Source organism: Podarcis filfolensis, assembly GCF_964270895.1.
Source record: "Podarcis filfolensis genome assembly, chromosome: 3".
Classification (NCBI taxonomy): Eukaryota; Metazoa; Chordata; class Lepidosauria; order Squamata; family Lacertidae; genus Podarcis; species Podarcis filfolensis.
Window position 1 is genome coordinate 110,494,067 of NC_139606.1, and position 16,724 is coordinate 110,510,790.

The window sequence follows — 16,724 nt, forward strand, 5'->3', positions numbered from 1 at the left end:
GACTTTTATTTTAAAATGTTTCTTTTGTATTGCTGCAAACCTTGGAGTCCTCCAGACATGCTGATACCTCCCCCTTGTTTCTCTGTTTGGCTCCAATCCTGTTGGCATGGGGTACTGTTTGCTTCTAGAAGGAGTTATTATTGCAGCTACTATTTTAGTTTTCCATTTCTGAGTGTACATTTTAGGGAGGGATATTAAGGTAGTCTGCATAACTTTCAGCATAATGGTTTCATTGGGATGTCCATGTTCAAACATCCCTATGGCCAAAATGTGGGGGGTGGGGTGCAAGGAAGACAAAGTTAAATGTTGCCTCTGCTGATAGTAAGGAACCCGTATCCTTGCAGAAAAATAGGAGAGCATCTCCCCAACAGAAGGCAGGATGTGGGCATCAAACCATAAAATGCATCTTATGTTACAGGGAATGTATACCATTTATAGTATAGATCAGAAGGTCGGCAGTTCGAATCCCCGTGACGGGGTGAGCTCCCGTTGCTCGGTCCCTGCTCCTGTCAACCTATCAGTTTGAAGGCACGTCAAAACTACAAGTAGATAAATAGGTAGATTCAAGTAGATTCTGGCGGGAAGGTAAACGGCGTTTCCATGCGCTGTTCTGGTTCGCCAGAAGCGGCTTAGTCATGCTGGCCACATGACCCTATACACTGTACGCTGGCTCTCTTGGCCAATAAAGCGAGATGAGCACCACAAACCCAGAGTCGGCCACGACTGGACCTAATGGTCAGGGGTCCCTTTACCTTTACCTTTAGCCAACAATATGGAGAGCAGTGAGGTTTACTGGCAGCGATATTTATCCGTCCTGATAAGCAGCAATGACTAAGGTTTCAGGAGGTCAGATGTCCCACGATTGCTGCAGCATCAAGAAAGGAAAACATAGGATAAAGTTTAAAATAAAATAGAGTTCCAGTTTGGGGAATGTTAGACTCCAGTGATGGCTAGACATCCAAGAGTATAAATCAGAGAAACGTGTTTATTTTTTTTAGTTTGGCTAGAGGGAGCCAAGTAGGAATGAAGCGATGATACATGTATGAATCATCAGTGTGATTAGCGCTGGTCAAAGGATCACCCCGAAATAGAATATAGAATGCAGGAAAGAGAAGAGAAATGCTTGAAGGCTTAAAGCACATTGGAGCAAACCCCGAAAGTCAAACAGGAGGAGGAAGGCAAAGTACTGGAGAGGCTGCTAAGAGTGACAGGAAGAAAAACAGAAGAGGATAGGGAGGGCAAACTGAGGATGACTTCAAGGAAAAGGTTGCAGTCTGTTGTTATCCAAATGCTGGCTGGTAAAAAAGGGTATTGGAGGAACAGGAAGCGTGAAGGTAGGTGTGTGTCAGAAGACCCCTTGACCCCAGAGGGTGCCCAAGAAGAAGGAATTGAATGGGAGAGCCAATAACTAGGTGCTCCATGGATATATTTTGTCCTTGAGGGGCGTAGTGAAACTGAGGAGAGGAGGGCAAGGATGACAGCTTTGAAAATGGAAGTAAGATTATGAACAACGGATTGTGGCCAAGTCTAGATGACAATACGGGCAGGAAGCCTCTTGTCAGCACCTGAGATATCCAAGTAAACCGCACTTAAGAGACATCTGGTTGAGAAAACTAGGAAGTGTTTCCTGGCTGAAGAGTGTGTTGGGTGGAAATTATTACTGTCAAGTTTTTGTTTACGCACAGCTGCTCACACCAGGTGTTCTGATTTAGGTTGGGAGAGATGCCGCCATTCACGTGTGGGACACTCAAGCACTCAAATGTTTGTCGCTGCTAAGAGGCCAACACCAAAGAGGCGTCTGTGCCCTTGATTTTTCAGGTAAGCAGCTATCCACTGCCAACTAGGGTCTCATGGATCCATCAGTTTGGGTTGCTGTCAATTTCTGTTTTTCTCTCCAATATTAGTATTGCCACATTTCCTTATCAGTTTCCAAATAAATAGGTTCAGTTCCCACTTTGGAGCAGGTCATGAGTGCGTAAACCTTAAAGCAAGTTCTTATGTCACTGTTCTTTTCCTTTCTTCGTAACAGTATTTATCAATAAGGCTAGCAACAGTGGAATTTTCAGAGGGATGTTCCTAATGGATGCTGTGTACAAACCATCCTTAATATGCCTTATATTGTATCAGACTTTAAGATGGCAGGCCAGGACTGCTTCCCTTTTAATTTTTGTAGGGTGCCTAGTTGTGGGGGTAATGTGTTGTATGAAAAATAAATAGCACTCCTAAAATACTACCTGTTTCACACTGTTATTGATGTGTTGCGTTGGTTGCAGGTTTCTCACAATCTATACTTCAAAATATAGTTTTTGTTCCCAAAAGCATGTATTTTGACTGCCGGGGAAACATTTCATTTGAGTGCAAATCCCATTAGCTACAGCTTCTCCGCATGGTGCTGTGACGCTAGATATTTTGTAAGTTTCATGGGAGATTATACCTTTGCCTGAATCTGCTCAGATCTGATTCACAGTAGCTACCTCCTAAGTCTGCTTTCCTCCCTGATGAGTTCAGTAAGTCAGTGGAGCACATGCCATGATAGCCTTCCCCCCTTTATTTGCAAGCCACATGTTCTGTTGGCCGGGAACCACCACCATAGTCTGGACTGACAGTGTCAACAGTTCGGTGCAATCAGGCTAGTTTTTGATTTATGCCTGTGTTGGGTTGGAGGTTCTTCTGCCACTGAACATTGCTGAAGCTAAGCAGATGTGGGTGCTGCTGGTGGCTAGAGAGGCTGCACTATGCTCTTCTGTGCTTTCCTTGAAAGAGAGTACGGGCATACCTCATAGATATTGTGGGTTCAGTTCCAGACCATTGCAATAAAGCGAATACAGTGGACGCTCGGGTTGCGAACGTGATCTGTGCGGGATGCACGTTCTCAACCCGCAGCATTCGCAACCCGCAGTGCTGCGTCTGCGCACGCGCTGGTTGCAATTTGGCGCTTCTACGCATGTGCAACCGCTGAAACCCGGAAGTAACCTGTTCCGGTACTTCTGGGTTTCGGCGGGTCTGTAACTTGAAAAAATGCAACATGAAGCGTCTGTAACCCGAGGTATGACTGTACAGTGGTACCTCGGGTTACAGACGCTTCAGGTTACAGACGGACCTCCAGAACGAATTAAGTTCTTAACCCGAGGTACCACTGTATTGCAATCACACGAGTCACACAGTTTTAGGGGTTTCCCAGTGCATATAAACCAGGGGTCAGGAAACTTTTTCAGGGGACTGGTCCACTGTCCCTCAGACCTTGTGGGGGGGCTGGACCATATTTTTTGGGGGGAGAGAGAACAAATTCCTATGCCCCACAAATAACCCAGAGATGCATTTTAAATAAAAGCACACATTCTACTCATGTAAAACACACTGATTCCCGGACCGTCCGCAGGCCAGATTGAAAAGGCGATCAGGCCGGATCCGGCCCCTGGGCCTTAGTTTGCCTACCCATGATATAAACGTTACATTTATATTATTGTGTAGTCTAGTGAGCTGCAGGCACAGGAGAGGGTAAACCTGGCTCCAGCCCAAGCCAGCTGCACTCCCATGGCCGGGGGGTGGGGCTTCATTCACCTGGAAGCGCCTAGGCTTGCTGCAGCTGCATCTTTATAAGGTGCAATATCTGCGAAGCGCAGTGCAATAAAATGAAGTGTGCCTTAGTAGTGGGCCTTATCGTTCCTGTGAAAGAAGGAAACAGTGTTTCTGTCATGTATTCTACTCAGCGTTGATCCAGAGCAGAACTCCAACGTATAGTTAGCAGAGTGAAAACTTAAACATGTTGCAAGAGTCCCTCCCCCCCCCAAAAAAATAGACCAGAGGCAATTGTATTTCATCCAGCAGAGCTTTACTGCTACTGAAGGCAAATGAGCATCATGGTCACAAATCCAATACATTCAGGATTGGCACCGCCCATAAGAAGTCCAGTTGCAGTAGATTTAACTTAAACTTACAGTAACTCATAAAAAGACTAAACCTTAACACTATTCAAATTCAAATATCTTTAATACGGTCAGTGACCAGGAAGCAATTTATAAAAATATGTAGTATTGTGCTACAAATAACAGTAGAAATATGGCCAATTCACAGAATTGGTGCTTATATTTATGACCAGGTTTCGACTTTTAAAGTTTTAAAAATTCAATTCAGGTGTCGCTACTGTTTATTATCGTTCCTTCGATGTTTACAATTTGAACTCCGTTGTTGACATCATTGCTCGTCTTATTCTTGTTGCAATGTAACAGTACTTTGCCACGGGCCTGTTAATTTCGGGCTCTTTGTCAGCTAAGAGGTGTCTGATATAGGTGTCGTCTGTACTACGAGGTATTTTCCTCAGAATCGGTTCGATCAGCTCTTTTCTTGAGTCTCGATATAATGGGCAGTATAAGATGACATGCCCAATGGTTTCGATTTCATTGTTGTTACAGGGACATAATCTTTGTTCGATCGGTATTTTATTGTATCTTCCCTCTAGAATAGCTGAAGGGAGAGCGTTAAAGTGGGCCCTGGAAAATGCCCATCGGTGTTTAGCATTGTCTAGAACTTTGAGATAGTTTGCTAGATGGGGCCTTTGGGGGTTGTATAGAAGTTTATAAGTTATCGGAAGTTGATTAAAGTCATTTTGGGCTTCAATGTCCCTGAGTCTTTCTTTGATTATGTTCTTGGCCCTTCCCCTTTCTAAGCTTAATAAACCTTAACACTATATACAGAACACCACACCAGAAGGAAGAGAGATGGAAAAGAGTGAAACCCAGGCTCCTTCTGGCCTTATTATAGTTGGCATGACCTTGACAGATATCTCATCTGTCAGTTTAAACCAGCTGTACTCAGTTTCTCGGAAGGAATAACCCAAACATCAGGAACCTTCTGCTTGTTTCTTTCACACACAGCGGCTTCTAGAACCTTATTGAATTAATTCGAATAGGAAAGATTTCTACACATCAGATCAATACTTTCTGTACTAAGAAATGCAAACTGACAGTTTCTCCTTATTTTAATCTGCCTCTTGATACTTTCCCCAGTAACTTCTGGTGATATGGGGGAGAGGGGTGGCAGAGAGCTAGATAGTGGTGTGGGTGTCATATAATAAGCTACGAAAAAGTTTAGGAACCTGGTAGGTTGACCTGTACATGCTGTTACTGACAATGCTACAGTTAGCAGAAGATTTGCTCCTGTACCCCAGTGAAAAATTATGTTTATTGCGAAGCATCCAGCTGCATCGCTATTAGTACCTGTACTTCAAATTTGCAATAAATAAATGCAGCATTTGTCAGATTTCTGTTAAGGGTTTCTCACCTCTGATGTTGTGAATTGCTTTTGTGCAGCTGATGGAAAGTGTCTGGCGTCTATTGGGTTAGATGACAATCATACCATCGTACTCTGGGACTGGAAAAAAGGAGAAAAGATGGCAGCAACCAGGTAAGAACGTTGTCACGCAGGCATGCTCTCTCTTTTTTTTTTATAAAATATTTATTAGATTTTACAAAAAACAAAAAATTACAGAATAAAAAGAAAACAAAAAGAAAACAAAAAGATATAAAAAATACAAAAACACACAGAAAAAACACACAGAAAAAAGAAATTAAAAATTAAAAACAAATCCATTTTTTTTCCATATCTTGAATTTCATTTGCTTATTTCCCTGACCTCCTCACACCTCCCTTTTTTGTTTTCCCGTTCACATATTCAGTTCAGCAAATCCTTACCCTCTTTCAATTATCTTAACTCTATATCTCAGCATATTATATCTATATATTTTCATCCATTATCAATCCATTTTTACATATTCTTATTAACCTTGTTGCTAATGCCACTTAATTTCAATCCAGCATCATTTTAACATTCATTAATTTTACAATGTTTCTGCAGATAGTCTTTAAATTTCTTCCAATCTTCTTCCACCAACTCTTCTCCCTGGTCTCGGATTCTGCCAGTCATTTCCGCCAGTTCCATATAGTCCATAACCTTCATCTGCCACTCTTCCAGTGTGGGTAAATCTTGTGTCTTCCAGTACTTTGCGATGAGTATTCTTGCTGCTGTTGTAGCGTACATAAAGAAAGTTCTATCCTTCTTTGGCACCAATTGGCCGACTATGCCCAGAAGAAAGGCCTCTGGTTTCTTCAGGAAGGTATATTTAAATACCTTTTTCATTTCATTATAGATCATCTCCCAGAAAGCCTTAATCTTTGGGCACGTCCACCAAAGGTGAAAGAATGTACCTTCATTTTCTTTACATTTCCAACATTTATTATCGGGCAGATGATAGATTTTTGCAAGCTTGACTGGTGTCATGTACCACCTGTATATCATTTTCATAATATTCTCTCTTAGGGCATTGCATGCCGTAAATTTCATACCTGTGGTCCACAACTGTTCCCAGTCAGCAAACAAAATGTTATGTCCAACATCTTGTGCCCATTTAATCGTAGCAGATTTAATCGTTTCATCCTGAGTGTTCCATTTTAACAGCAAGTTATACATTCTTGAAAGTATCTTTGTTTTGGGATCTAACAGTTCTGTTTCCAATTTTGATTTTTCCACCTGGAAGCCAATTTTTTTATCCAAATTGTAAGCCTCCCTTATTTGATAATAGTGAAGCCAGTCTCGCACTTTATCTTTTAATTTCTCAAAACTCTGCAGTTTCAATTTGTCTCCTTCTTGTTCCAAAATTTCCCAATATTTCGGCCATTTGGCCTCCATATTGAGCTTTTTCTGAGCCTTTGCTTCCATTGGTGACAACCACCTTGGGGTTTTATTTTCAAGTAGGTCTTTATATCTTATCCAGACATTAAACAATGCTTTCCTGATAATATGGTTTTTAAATGCTTTATGTGCTTTAACCTTGTCATACCATAGATATGCATGCCACACGCAGGCACGCTCTCTAACAGCTTGAGTTGCGTTCATTTTTTTTTTCACGTCCAAATTTTAGGATGCTGTTTTAAGAGATCAAAATACCACCTTCCTCCCCATACCTTAAACCTGTATGTTTAGACAAGAGAGAGAGGAAGATTGTGATTTTCATCAATGCCCCACCTTCTCACATGCCAGATTTCTATGCGTTGATTAGAGCAGAGCTTTCCAAACGGTGTGTCGCGACATGTTAGTGTGTCGGCTTCAGTGTGTAGGTGTGTCACGCAAACACTCTCCATGCTTCTCCTGGGGCTGGAAAGAGGTTAATTTAACATCTAGTTTGCTAGTAAAACTGAATTACGGTGTTGCGAGATGATGCATGCCTAAAAAATGTGAAACCAACATGAAAAGTTGTGTGATTGGTGCACTTCATGGCCCTGTTCACACCAACAAAATATGTAGACTTAATTCATGGAGGGGTATTTAATCTTGAATGACATATTGATCTTTTTACCGATCGACACCTGCATGTTCACCAGTATTCCACCTATGTTGTTCATTCCAGATGTTACAAAGTTGCTTTGTCCTAACTAGCATAGGAGGTACATTTTGTTGTATTTTTTTGCTGTATTCCCTAACATTAATGATGGTAATAACATTTCCAGCCTTATATTATTATTGTTGTTCTTGTTGTTGTTGTTATTATTAATATTATTACTGTATTAATATACCACCCTATACCTCAGGGCAGTTCACAAAATAAAATCAAGATATAAAAGCACAAAATACATAATAAAAATAAAAACAACAACCCAGTTACCCCCTTATAGCTTACATTCTTGGTCCCCCCCCCACATTCTTGCGTAAATTTGTGATGAACAATATAGGTCTTTCCCTATACTGATTATATACAGAATAACTGTGAGTGATTGTTGGACCTCTCTATCTCAACCCTTACAAGGGGGAGTTGGGTGAAATTGGGGGGGTGTCGTTATGTGAATGGAGGAAACAACTTAAATTCCACTGTTCTGCCAAAGTAAAACGTTAGTTTGTGCTCTTCTGTGCCTTTATTCTGCAGTGTCTGCAACAAATGACCTATAGCTGCCCTCTTGCTGTGGACAGCAGTGTGGTTGGAGGGGAGATAGTTTGTCCGCTTGAACCCCCTTGCAGTTTTGGTGGTATAATACAAATAGTTTTTCAAGTCTGATAATGTCAGACAACCTCTCCTGGGCCCACTCCCATCTCAAATTGGAATACATATTTTTAAATTTTCCATTTGTTGCCTGGGAGTTTATCTGTTAACCTTGCAAGGGCTAAGAAGCTTTTGTGATTGCCTGAACGCTCAAAGTATTCGGGAACAGTTTGGTCACTTATCTAATTGGTTCTCTAATGGATGTTCTCATTTCCACTATTAAATAGAAGCTTCCCTTTTTATAAAATAAGGACGGCGCCCAGGCAAATCATGGATCTCAATGATTTCTTTCAATGCAGTACACTTGCTTTGTCTATTATTAAGCAGTAGTAGGGGTTTTTTTTATCTCAGTATAAAGTATTTGGCTGAAATCTTGCATACAGTTGAACTTTGTTACATGCTGGTTCAAAACACCCCAAAACATCTGAGCTTGAGTCCTTTGCCCTCCAACCAACAGCGAGGGCTGGGTGGGTTTTTGAAACGCATCCCAGCCCCCCCAGCCCCCCGTTGATAATGGACAAGACATCAGAGTGCATTCAAATGGCAGAGCATTGACATCCCATTCGGTTAATCTGCTGCATCAATGTGTCTTCTGCAAAGTTAGAATCCCCTTTGAATTTAAGTTTAGTTTTTGAGCCCATACTTTAAAAACACCTCCAGGGACCACGCAGAACCCAGAGGTGGCAAATGCTCTTAACTTTTTTACAATGAAAGCTACATTTCTCATGCATGAGCTGCCGTATCCCTTTGCAAAGATGGAAAGGCAGAGCCTTTCGGCTCTTCTCCTCCCCGTACAACTACCAGCCTAATAACTTCTTGCAAATATTCTAGCAGTGTTGTGATGATTTAAAACTTTGTGGGGCAAATCCCAGGACCCACTGAAATAACTAACATGAATTAATCAAAATCTATATTTCATGCCTTATTTCTGTTGGCTTTAACTGTTCTTTGAAATATGATGTTAATTTTTGCCCTTCTAATTATCCATCTAATGGGCTGCAATTACTTATCACGGATCTTCCAGTCCTCCTTCTGAGACTGCTTAAATATTAATAGCAACTTGCTTATCGCCTAGTGGTTTAAATGGCGCACTTTATAGCTCTCTTAATTAATTTGACCTGTGTCCCCTTTCCCTCTGTTATCTTGAATACATTGAAGCACAGCTGTGTGGGTTTTTTTTACCCCCTTATGAATTACTTTGCCAACCGTTTCCTGAAAACTGCTCTCCATATGAAATAGAGTCTGCTCAAAATGGGGAAGATTTGCTGAATAAGAATTATGTAGCATTGTTTCATTTGGTCAGATCCAGTTACTTTCCTGTTAGACTGATATACAGGTGACGTCTATAACAGTCTGGAGCAGCCTTTCTCAACCTGTGGGTCCGCAGGTGTTGTTGAACTACAACTCCCATCACCCCTAGCTAGCAAGGCCAGAGCTCAGGGATGATGGGAGTTGTAGTCCAACAACATCTGGGGACCCACAGGTTGAGAACCACTGGACTCTGAAGGCTGAGTATTGCCATGATATTTTGTAGCTGTCACTTCTCAGCCTTTTGGCTAAGATCAAGTGTAGCATCTTGTAGCCACTGATGGACTTAAGCATAACTGCTGCCCCCCATGTTGTTTTTGCTGAGTTGTGACCTCTCCGGGGCACAAGTCTGGGTAGTGTTTATGGAGATCCTGAGCTGCCCAGATGACAAGACCCTCCCCCTGGTCTTGTCAGTGTTTGTAAAAAGCAAAAAAGGCTTCTGACCTCCCTTTGTTGCCTCAGCCTGGTCCTCGGACCCTTGTCAGCAAAAAAGAGTCCATGAGAAAAGTATCCTTGCAGAGTACTTTCTGCTTTTATTCTTAAAAGTCTTTCTGCAAAAGCGACTGACCAACTGTACACACCAACACTACCAGCTTTCACTAACCAACCAACCAACCCCAACACAACAAACTAACATTTCTCACTCTATATATACAACCCAGTGCAGGAGGCTGACTCATGCTGACCCAGCTTTATAAGCATTAAAGAAACAGTGGCAATTTTAGCTGTGACAGGTCTTTTTGATGTGGTCCAAAGCAAAGCAGAACAATGCATCTGACACCATATTGGCTGCAGGAGTTGCCAGAAGGAGGTGTACAAGGAGCCATCCAGGGAGGAATATGTGTAGGGTTTACTCCTTAGCATGATCTTCTCCTGAAGATAGCCCTCAAGTTTAGGATCAGAGTTTTCCTTCTCCAAGATGGGCTGCCTTCCTCAAGAAATTGTTGTGAATAATGCTGAAACGATTTTGGTGTCTGCCTACTAAACTAAGGATCCATACAGTACAACTCCAATAAATGTCTCCATTCCTGTTGATTCTCTTCCTGTTCATTCCTACTATTAGTTCTATGATTTTGGGGCGTATGCTATTATCTCATGAAACAGTGAATACATAATTGACCGGACCCACAATGAGTTTCATTGAGCTCTGCTGATCGGTTTAAAATACTGATATTTTTTACTGGTCACCTTCACAAACTATGGGAACGAAGAGAGAGCTTTAATTTTGACTGGAGCCGTTATGGATAACTCCAGTTTGTTCCCTGTTCCCTTTTGTTCATTTAAATTAAAACACTTCGATAGTGCCTTTCATGTGTTTTTTTTAAAAAAAAATCCAGAATTCACAAAAATATCAAAACGGATTCAATAAAACTGGCATTAAAACAAAAGTACAGGAACTAGGAAAGTTTTACAAAGGCTGGATATCAATGACCAGAAATCCTTGGCCAAACATGTATGTTTTTAGCAAGTGTTGAAAACACACTGCAACTGGCAGTTTTTAGTGTATTTAGTGTATTTTTGGTTTCTATGGAAGCCGCCCAGAGTGGCTGGGGAAACCCAGCCAGATGGGCGGGGTACAAATAATAAATTATTATTATTATTATTATTATTATTATTATTATTATTATTATTATTATTCATGGACTGAAAGTAATTTAGCAGTTGAAGAGAATTAACAGGACTGGAGGAATTATAACAGGGGTGAAACTTACCAATATATATTTATATGAATCCTGTAGAGCAGGCTTCCTCCACCTCAGCCCTCCAGATGTTTCGAGACTACAATTCCCATCATCCCTGACCACTGGTCCTGCTAGCTAGGGATCATGGGAGTTGTAGGCCAAAAACATCTGGAGGGCTGAGGCTGAGGAAGCCTGCTGTAGAGTAACGCTTGCTTGGGCAGACATCTGCTTCCTACCTGCACTTGCTGCATGAACTGGATTCATCAGTATTTAATATGTCATGGATCATATTGATCATATTGAGATGGATCTGTCTTCACTCTGCAGGCTGTGCTAACTTCTCAGAGGATGTTAGAACTCCATTCAGTCATAGCAGATAAAACCAAAATGGCTTGTCAGAGGGACTTAATTCAGACTTTTCCAGACTCTGACCTCGCTTCCAGATGACCTGTTTTTTGACTATTCACCCTGATTCATTGCAAAAAGTTTGCAGGGAGTTTATGTGACATCTGCTGTTTTTTGAGCATTCATTCTGATCTATGCAACTTTGCATCAAGTGATTGGTATTCCATATGTTCCCCATCTTCCTCCTTGCTGTGAAAAAATGGAGGGGGGGGAAAGCAGGTTTGTTGTACAAGAGCACTAAAATAGTGCAAAACAGTGACAGTTTCAAGCACCTTAAAGATACAGGAACCCTTTTCATATGCTGTATGAGTTTTAAATCTTTCTGTTTGGATCAGCAATAATGTCAACCTACAGCAACCAGAATGTATACTAAATTTCTCTTCAACGTCTGTCTTGCAGTAGCAACGCATAGTGCACCTGTTCAGTTGTGTCCTTTTGTTGTAAAACAGGTCTGCTGCTGTCACAACTCGTTAGATTCTTAAGGCTTGCTTATAGATCAATAAATCCCCATTCAACTCATCTTTCTAATTTCTAAAAATGTATCCCAAAGCAGTGCCTTTTTTTGGGCATGCACCAAAATCTCTTTTTTTAAAAAAAATAGATGGGTAGACAACTCATGTATTCGTTACTCTTTAATTCATTGCAGAGGCCATAAAGACAAGATATTTGTAGTGAAATGCAACCCCCACCATGCTGATAAACTGGTAACCGTTGGAATGAAACACCTCAAATTCTGGCAGCAAGCAGGTATGGTGTTGCATTAAGAATGTTTAATGGTTATTGTATTTGTATTTGTTTAAAAACAAATAAAAATTAGTTTAAAAAGAAAAGAATGTAAGTTATTTCTTCCCCTTGGGCCATTCCATGCTGTTCACAAGTCTGAACTTTTCTCTTGACCTACCTCTGCTGGAAGTCATTCCTTTAGTCACACCCAGGATGTGAGCTGGTGTGCCCCTACACAACAGATTCCCAGTTAAGTTCCTCTGATAGCCAAAGCAGTTTTTCAAACCACCATACTCAAGGGTCGTTGGCACTCGTCGTGTGAATTGGTGTCAACAGTGTGCTGGGCTCTCAGTTTTGTCAGCTAAGGAGTATCTGAAAGTACAGTGGTACCTCGGGTTACAGACGCTTCAGGTTTCAGACGCTTCAGGTTACAGACTCTGCTAACCCAGAAATAGTACCTCGGGTTAAGAACTTTGCTTCAGGATGAGAACAGAAATCGCAGCACAGCGGCAGTGGGAGGCCCCATTAGCTAAAGTGGTGCTTCAGGTTAAGAACAGTTTCAGGTTAAGAATGGACCTCCAGAATGAATTAAGTTCTTAACCCGAGGTACCACTGTACCTTCATAGGGCGTAACAGGGCAGGAGCCACCATTAGGCCATTCATATCTCTCTCTCTCTCTCTCTCACACACACACACACATGCAGACACATACACAATTATAATAATGTGTGTTGCTCTGTCATCACAATTCAGGTGGTGGTTTCACCTCCAAGCGTGGCATCTTTGGAAATATCGGGAAGCAGGAAACCATGATGAGTGTTTCGTACGGACGAATAGAGGACCTTGTTTTCTCTGGATCTGCCACAGGAGACATTTACATCTGGAAAGATATTTTGCTGCTTAAGACGGTGAAAGCTCACGATGGGCCTGTATTTGCCATGCATGCCTTAGATAAGGTATGTATGCCTTGCGTCACCACCAGATATTCTTTGTTTGGCTTTGGAATTTCACAACCAGAGCCACGTACCTATCTCATTTCATATACCTATCTCGTTTCAAGCCCACCCCATGCGCACACAAAACAGACACAATTTCACGTTGGCATCCTTGGGGTTTGGATGCCCAGGAATCATTTGCTGCACCCTACAGCAGTGATGCCAGTAGGAATTAGGTAAAGGTAAAGGTACCCCTGCCTGTACGGGCCAGTCGTGTCCGACTCTAGGGTTGCGCGCTCATCTCGCTCAAGAGGCCGGGAGCCGGCACCGTCCGAAGACACTTCCGGGTCACGTGGCCAGCGTGACGAAGCTGCAGCTGGCTCGCCAGCACCAGCGCCGCACACGGAAACGCCGTTTACCTTCCCGCTATAAAGCAGTACCTATTTATCTACTTGCACTTTGACGTGCTTTCGAACTGCTAGGTGGGCAGGAGCTGGGACCGAACGACGGGAGCTCACCCCGCCGCGGGGATTCGAACCGCCGACCTTGCGATCAGCAAGTCCTAGGCACTGAGGTTTTACCCACAGCGCCACCCGCGTCCCTAGTAGGAATTACAGTACTTGGCTGAATTAGATCAAGGATCTATCAAGCCTTCTTTACAGTAGGACAGTTGGAAGATAGGTAGGATGTTTCTTCCTCAGCACCTAGAACTCAGTTTCACTGCTTCTGAGCATGGACACTGGCTGAGATCCTAACTTCACTTACCTTGCTTTACCTAATTGATTTTAACTGGTCTTCAATGGTGTTCAAAACATAACAATTCTGAAAATTCTACCTCAGAAGCCTTGGACTTCAGTTTCTAATACAAATCCGACTTCCAAGGCCACTCAGTTGCTTTTTCCCAGTGTCACTGGGATTCACACGTGCCACAGTTTCTCTCACATGTCATTTAGAGAGCTACTAATACAATTTTATGAGGTTTGCAATCTTTGAACTGGCAAGCCGATTGCTATTATTTGGGATTATCTGGCTTGAAGAATTCTGTGAAAGTTTTAACACGCCATGGTCAAAGGGATGGAAAACTGGGAGGGGGGGTACCCTGTTAACAGCATCTCTGCTTATCAAGTTCCAGCTTTTAAAAAAGAAGAACATAAGTACCTGTCTTATACCAGGCCACATAATTAAAATATACTCAGTGTTGAGTGTTGATTTCATGCTCTTTATTTCAGCTCATGGTAAACAGTGAGTGAGTGATTTCCCCCAAAACCTCCCCCCAAAATATACACTATTTACACAATGGGTCCCGCGTGATTGGCTGATTCAACTTCCCTCCTGGAGCCTGATTGGACTGCTCCTGCAGGCCAATCCGGTTGCAGATTCACTTCCTCCTGAAGCCGGATTGGGCAGCTCCTGCAGACCAATCAGGTTGCTGCCTTCTAGCATCCTACCTGCCTATTGTTCTAGGATCCAAGCTTAGTACATAGCAATAATGTAACCCACTATTGCCTACACTGACTGGCAGTGGCCCTCTGGGGTCTCAGACTGAGATTTCTCTTGCCACCTGGTCCTTTTAACTGGAGAAGCCGGGGGCTGAACCTAAGTCCATTTGCATGCTATGCATGTGCTGTATCACAAAGTGCCTTTGGAAATCAGATGGGCTTATTGGAGCTAGTTGGCTCTTGTTACACCTGGGGAAAGCATTGCCATTGATAGGTGTTTCCATCTATTAAAGGCAGCTGGGATGATCCCACCTTAATTCCCTCTGGTCTTGACCTTTTGCATCCCCTGCTACCCTCCATGACTCAGGCACATTTCTCTGCTGACCAGCCTCCTGGTTGATGTTAAAGCATTAAGTATAAAGCCCTGTGCGGTCTAGGACCCACGTACCTACGGGACGGTCTCTCCTGGTATGCCCGACGGAGGACCTTAAGGTCCACAAATGACAACACTTTGGAGGTCCCAAGTTGCAAGGTGGTTAGATTGGTCTCAACTAGGGCCAGGGCCTTTTCAGTACTGGCCCCGACTTGGTGGAACACTCTGTCACAAGAGACTAGGGCCCTGCGGGACTTGACATCTTTCCGTAGGGCCTGCAAGACAGAGCTGTTCCGCCTGGCCTTTGGTTTGGACTCAGTCTGACCCTTATTTTCCCCCTCCCCTTATGGTCTTGATATATCAGCTACTTTTAAAATGAGGCTGCATTTAAATTGCATTTTAACCTGTATTTTAAATTGGTTTTTTCCCCCTATCATGTTTTTTACTGTGATTTTATTGGTGTTAGCTGCCCTGAGCCCAGCTCTGGCCAGGGAGGGCGGGGTATAAATTATTATTATTATTATTATTATTATTATTATTATTATTATTATTATATTTACTTTTGTGCAGGGCTTTGTGACAGGTGGGAAGGATGGCGTGGTGGCACTTTGGGATGACACGTTTGAGAGGTGCTTGAAGACATACGCCATTAAAAGAGCAGCATTGTCGCCTGGCTCCAAAGGTATAACCTCATATGTGAGTTTGGTGAGAGACGCCTTCCCGCAGAACTCTTCCCCAAAATCTAGGCAAATTGGGGAAAACCTAGGCAGTCTGCTTAAGCATCTTATCAGAGCCACCATCAGCTCTGTATTGTTCTGCAAGTAGGGATCAGGGAGCAATTCCGCTTAATTCCCAATTAAAGATTAATCAGCCTAATTTTCACATCCCAAAACAATATGTGAACCGAAGCACATAATGATGATGATGATGATGATGATGATGATGATGATGATGATAATGGTAAATAAATAAATTTTATTTGTATCCCACCCTCCCGGCCAAAGCCAGGCTCAGAGTGGCTAACGTCATATAAATAAGATGATATGCATAATACAAGTGATCAGTCAATTAAGATACATCCCACAATTAATTCCAACAATTAAAATTAAAACTGGAGAAGTGGCAATCTTCAGGTTAAAATTGGAAGCGGTTAATACTCACCAAGACCAACTGTTTCCCCTGATATTATAAGGACCTATGAGCAGGCTGGGAACCTCCTTCGTGCTTGTTCTTATACGAAGAGAAAATGAGTCGGGCTGAATCCTGACCAAAGGCACAGTCATCCTTCAAAAAATCCGCACTCTTCTGAACGTTCCTTCCCTCTAATCTAATCTCCAGGGTTGCTGTTGGAAGATAACCCGTCCATTCGTGCCATCACCTTAGGACATGGGCATATACTGGTGGGAACAAAAAACGGGGAGATTCTTGAAATTGATAAAAGCGGCCCCATGACTCTGCTTGTGCAGGTACGATGAATTCCAGCATTTCTCCACTTGCTTACTTTCACGTGATCTTCACTTTGGATTGCTAATTAATCTCCATCTACCTCACTCTCTTTTCCTTTACAGTCAGATTGCTTTGGCTCTTGGTGTGCAGATCAGTTTGTTTTCAGAGTTTACAAGTTGCAAAGTAAAATGTTTCTCAAAGTTCCTTTGTTTTGGTGTTGCATGTGTTAATGGCTGCTCAGGTTTTAATCACAAAAAAATATCAGAAATATATGGTACCAGCAATAGACTTTAGGAAGAGGAAAAAATGGGAGAAGAATGATTATGAATAAAATAGCAAGCTTTGTGCACTTTTGAATGGCTGGGGTTTTGTGATTTTGATAAA

The 16,724-nt window shown here is 42.3% G+C and overlaps 1 protein-coding gene across 6 annotated transcripts in view; it reads left to right on the plus strand.

The window, feature by feature from the left end:
• Positions 1-16,724, plus strand: part of EML6 (EMAP like 6) — a 174,812-nt gene that overhangs the window by 100,944 nt on the left and 57,144 nt on the right. For all 6 annotated transcript variants that reach the window (XR_014545789.1, XM_083604732.1, XM_083604734.1 and 3 more), the window contains 6 exons: positions 1,713-1,818; positions 5,310-5,403; positions 12,071-12,171; positions 12,901-13,103; positions 15,465-15,576; positions 16,233-16,360. Coding sequence is in view for 5 of the 6 variants with exons in the window: in XM_083604732.1 (XP_083460858.1) it covers positions 1,713-1,818; positions 5,310-5,403; positions 12,071-12,171; positions 12,901-13,103; positions 15,465-15,576; positions 16,233-16,360 (744 nt within the window). In the remaining variant the exon portion in view is untranslated. The remainder of the gene's footprint in view (positions 1-1,712; positions 1,819-5,309; positions 5,404-12,070; positions 12,172-12,900; positions 13,104-15,464; positions 15,577-16,232; positions 16,361-16,724) is intronic.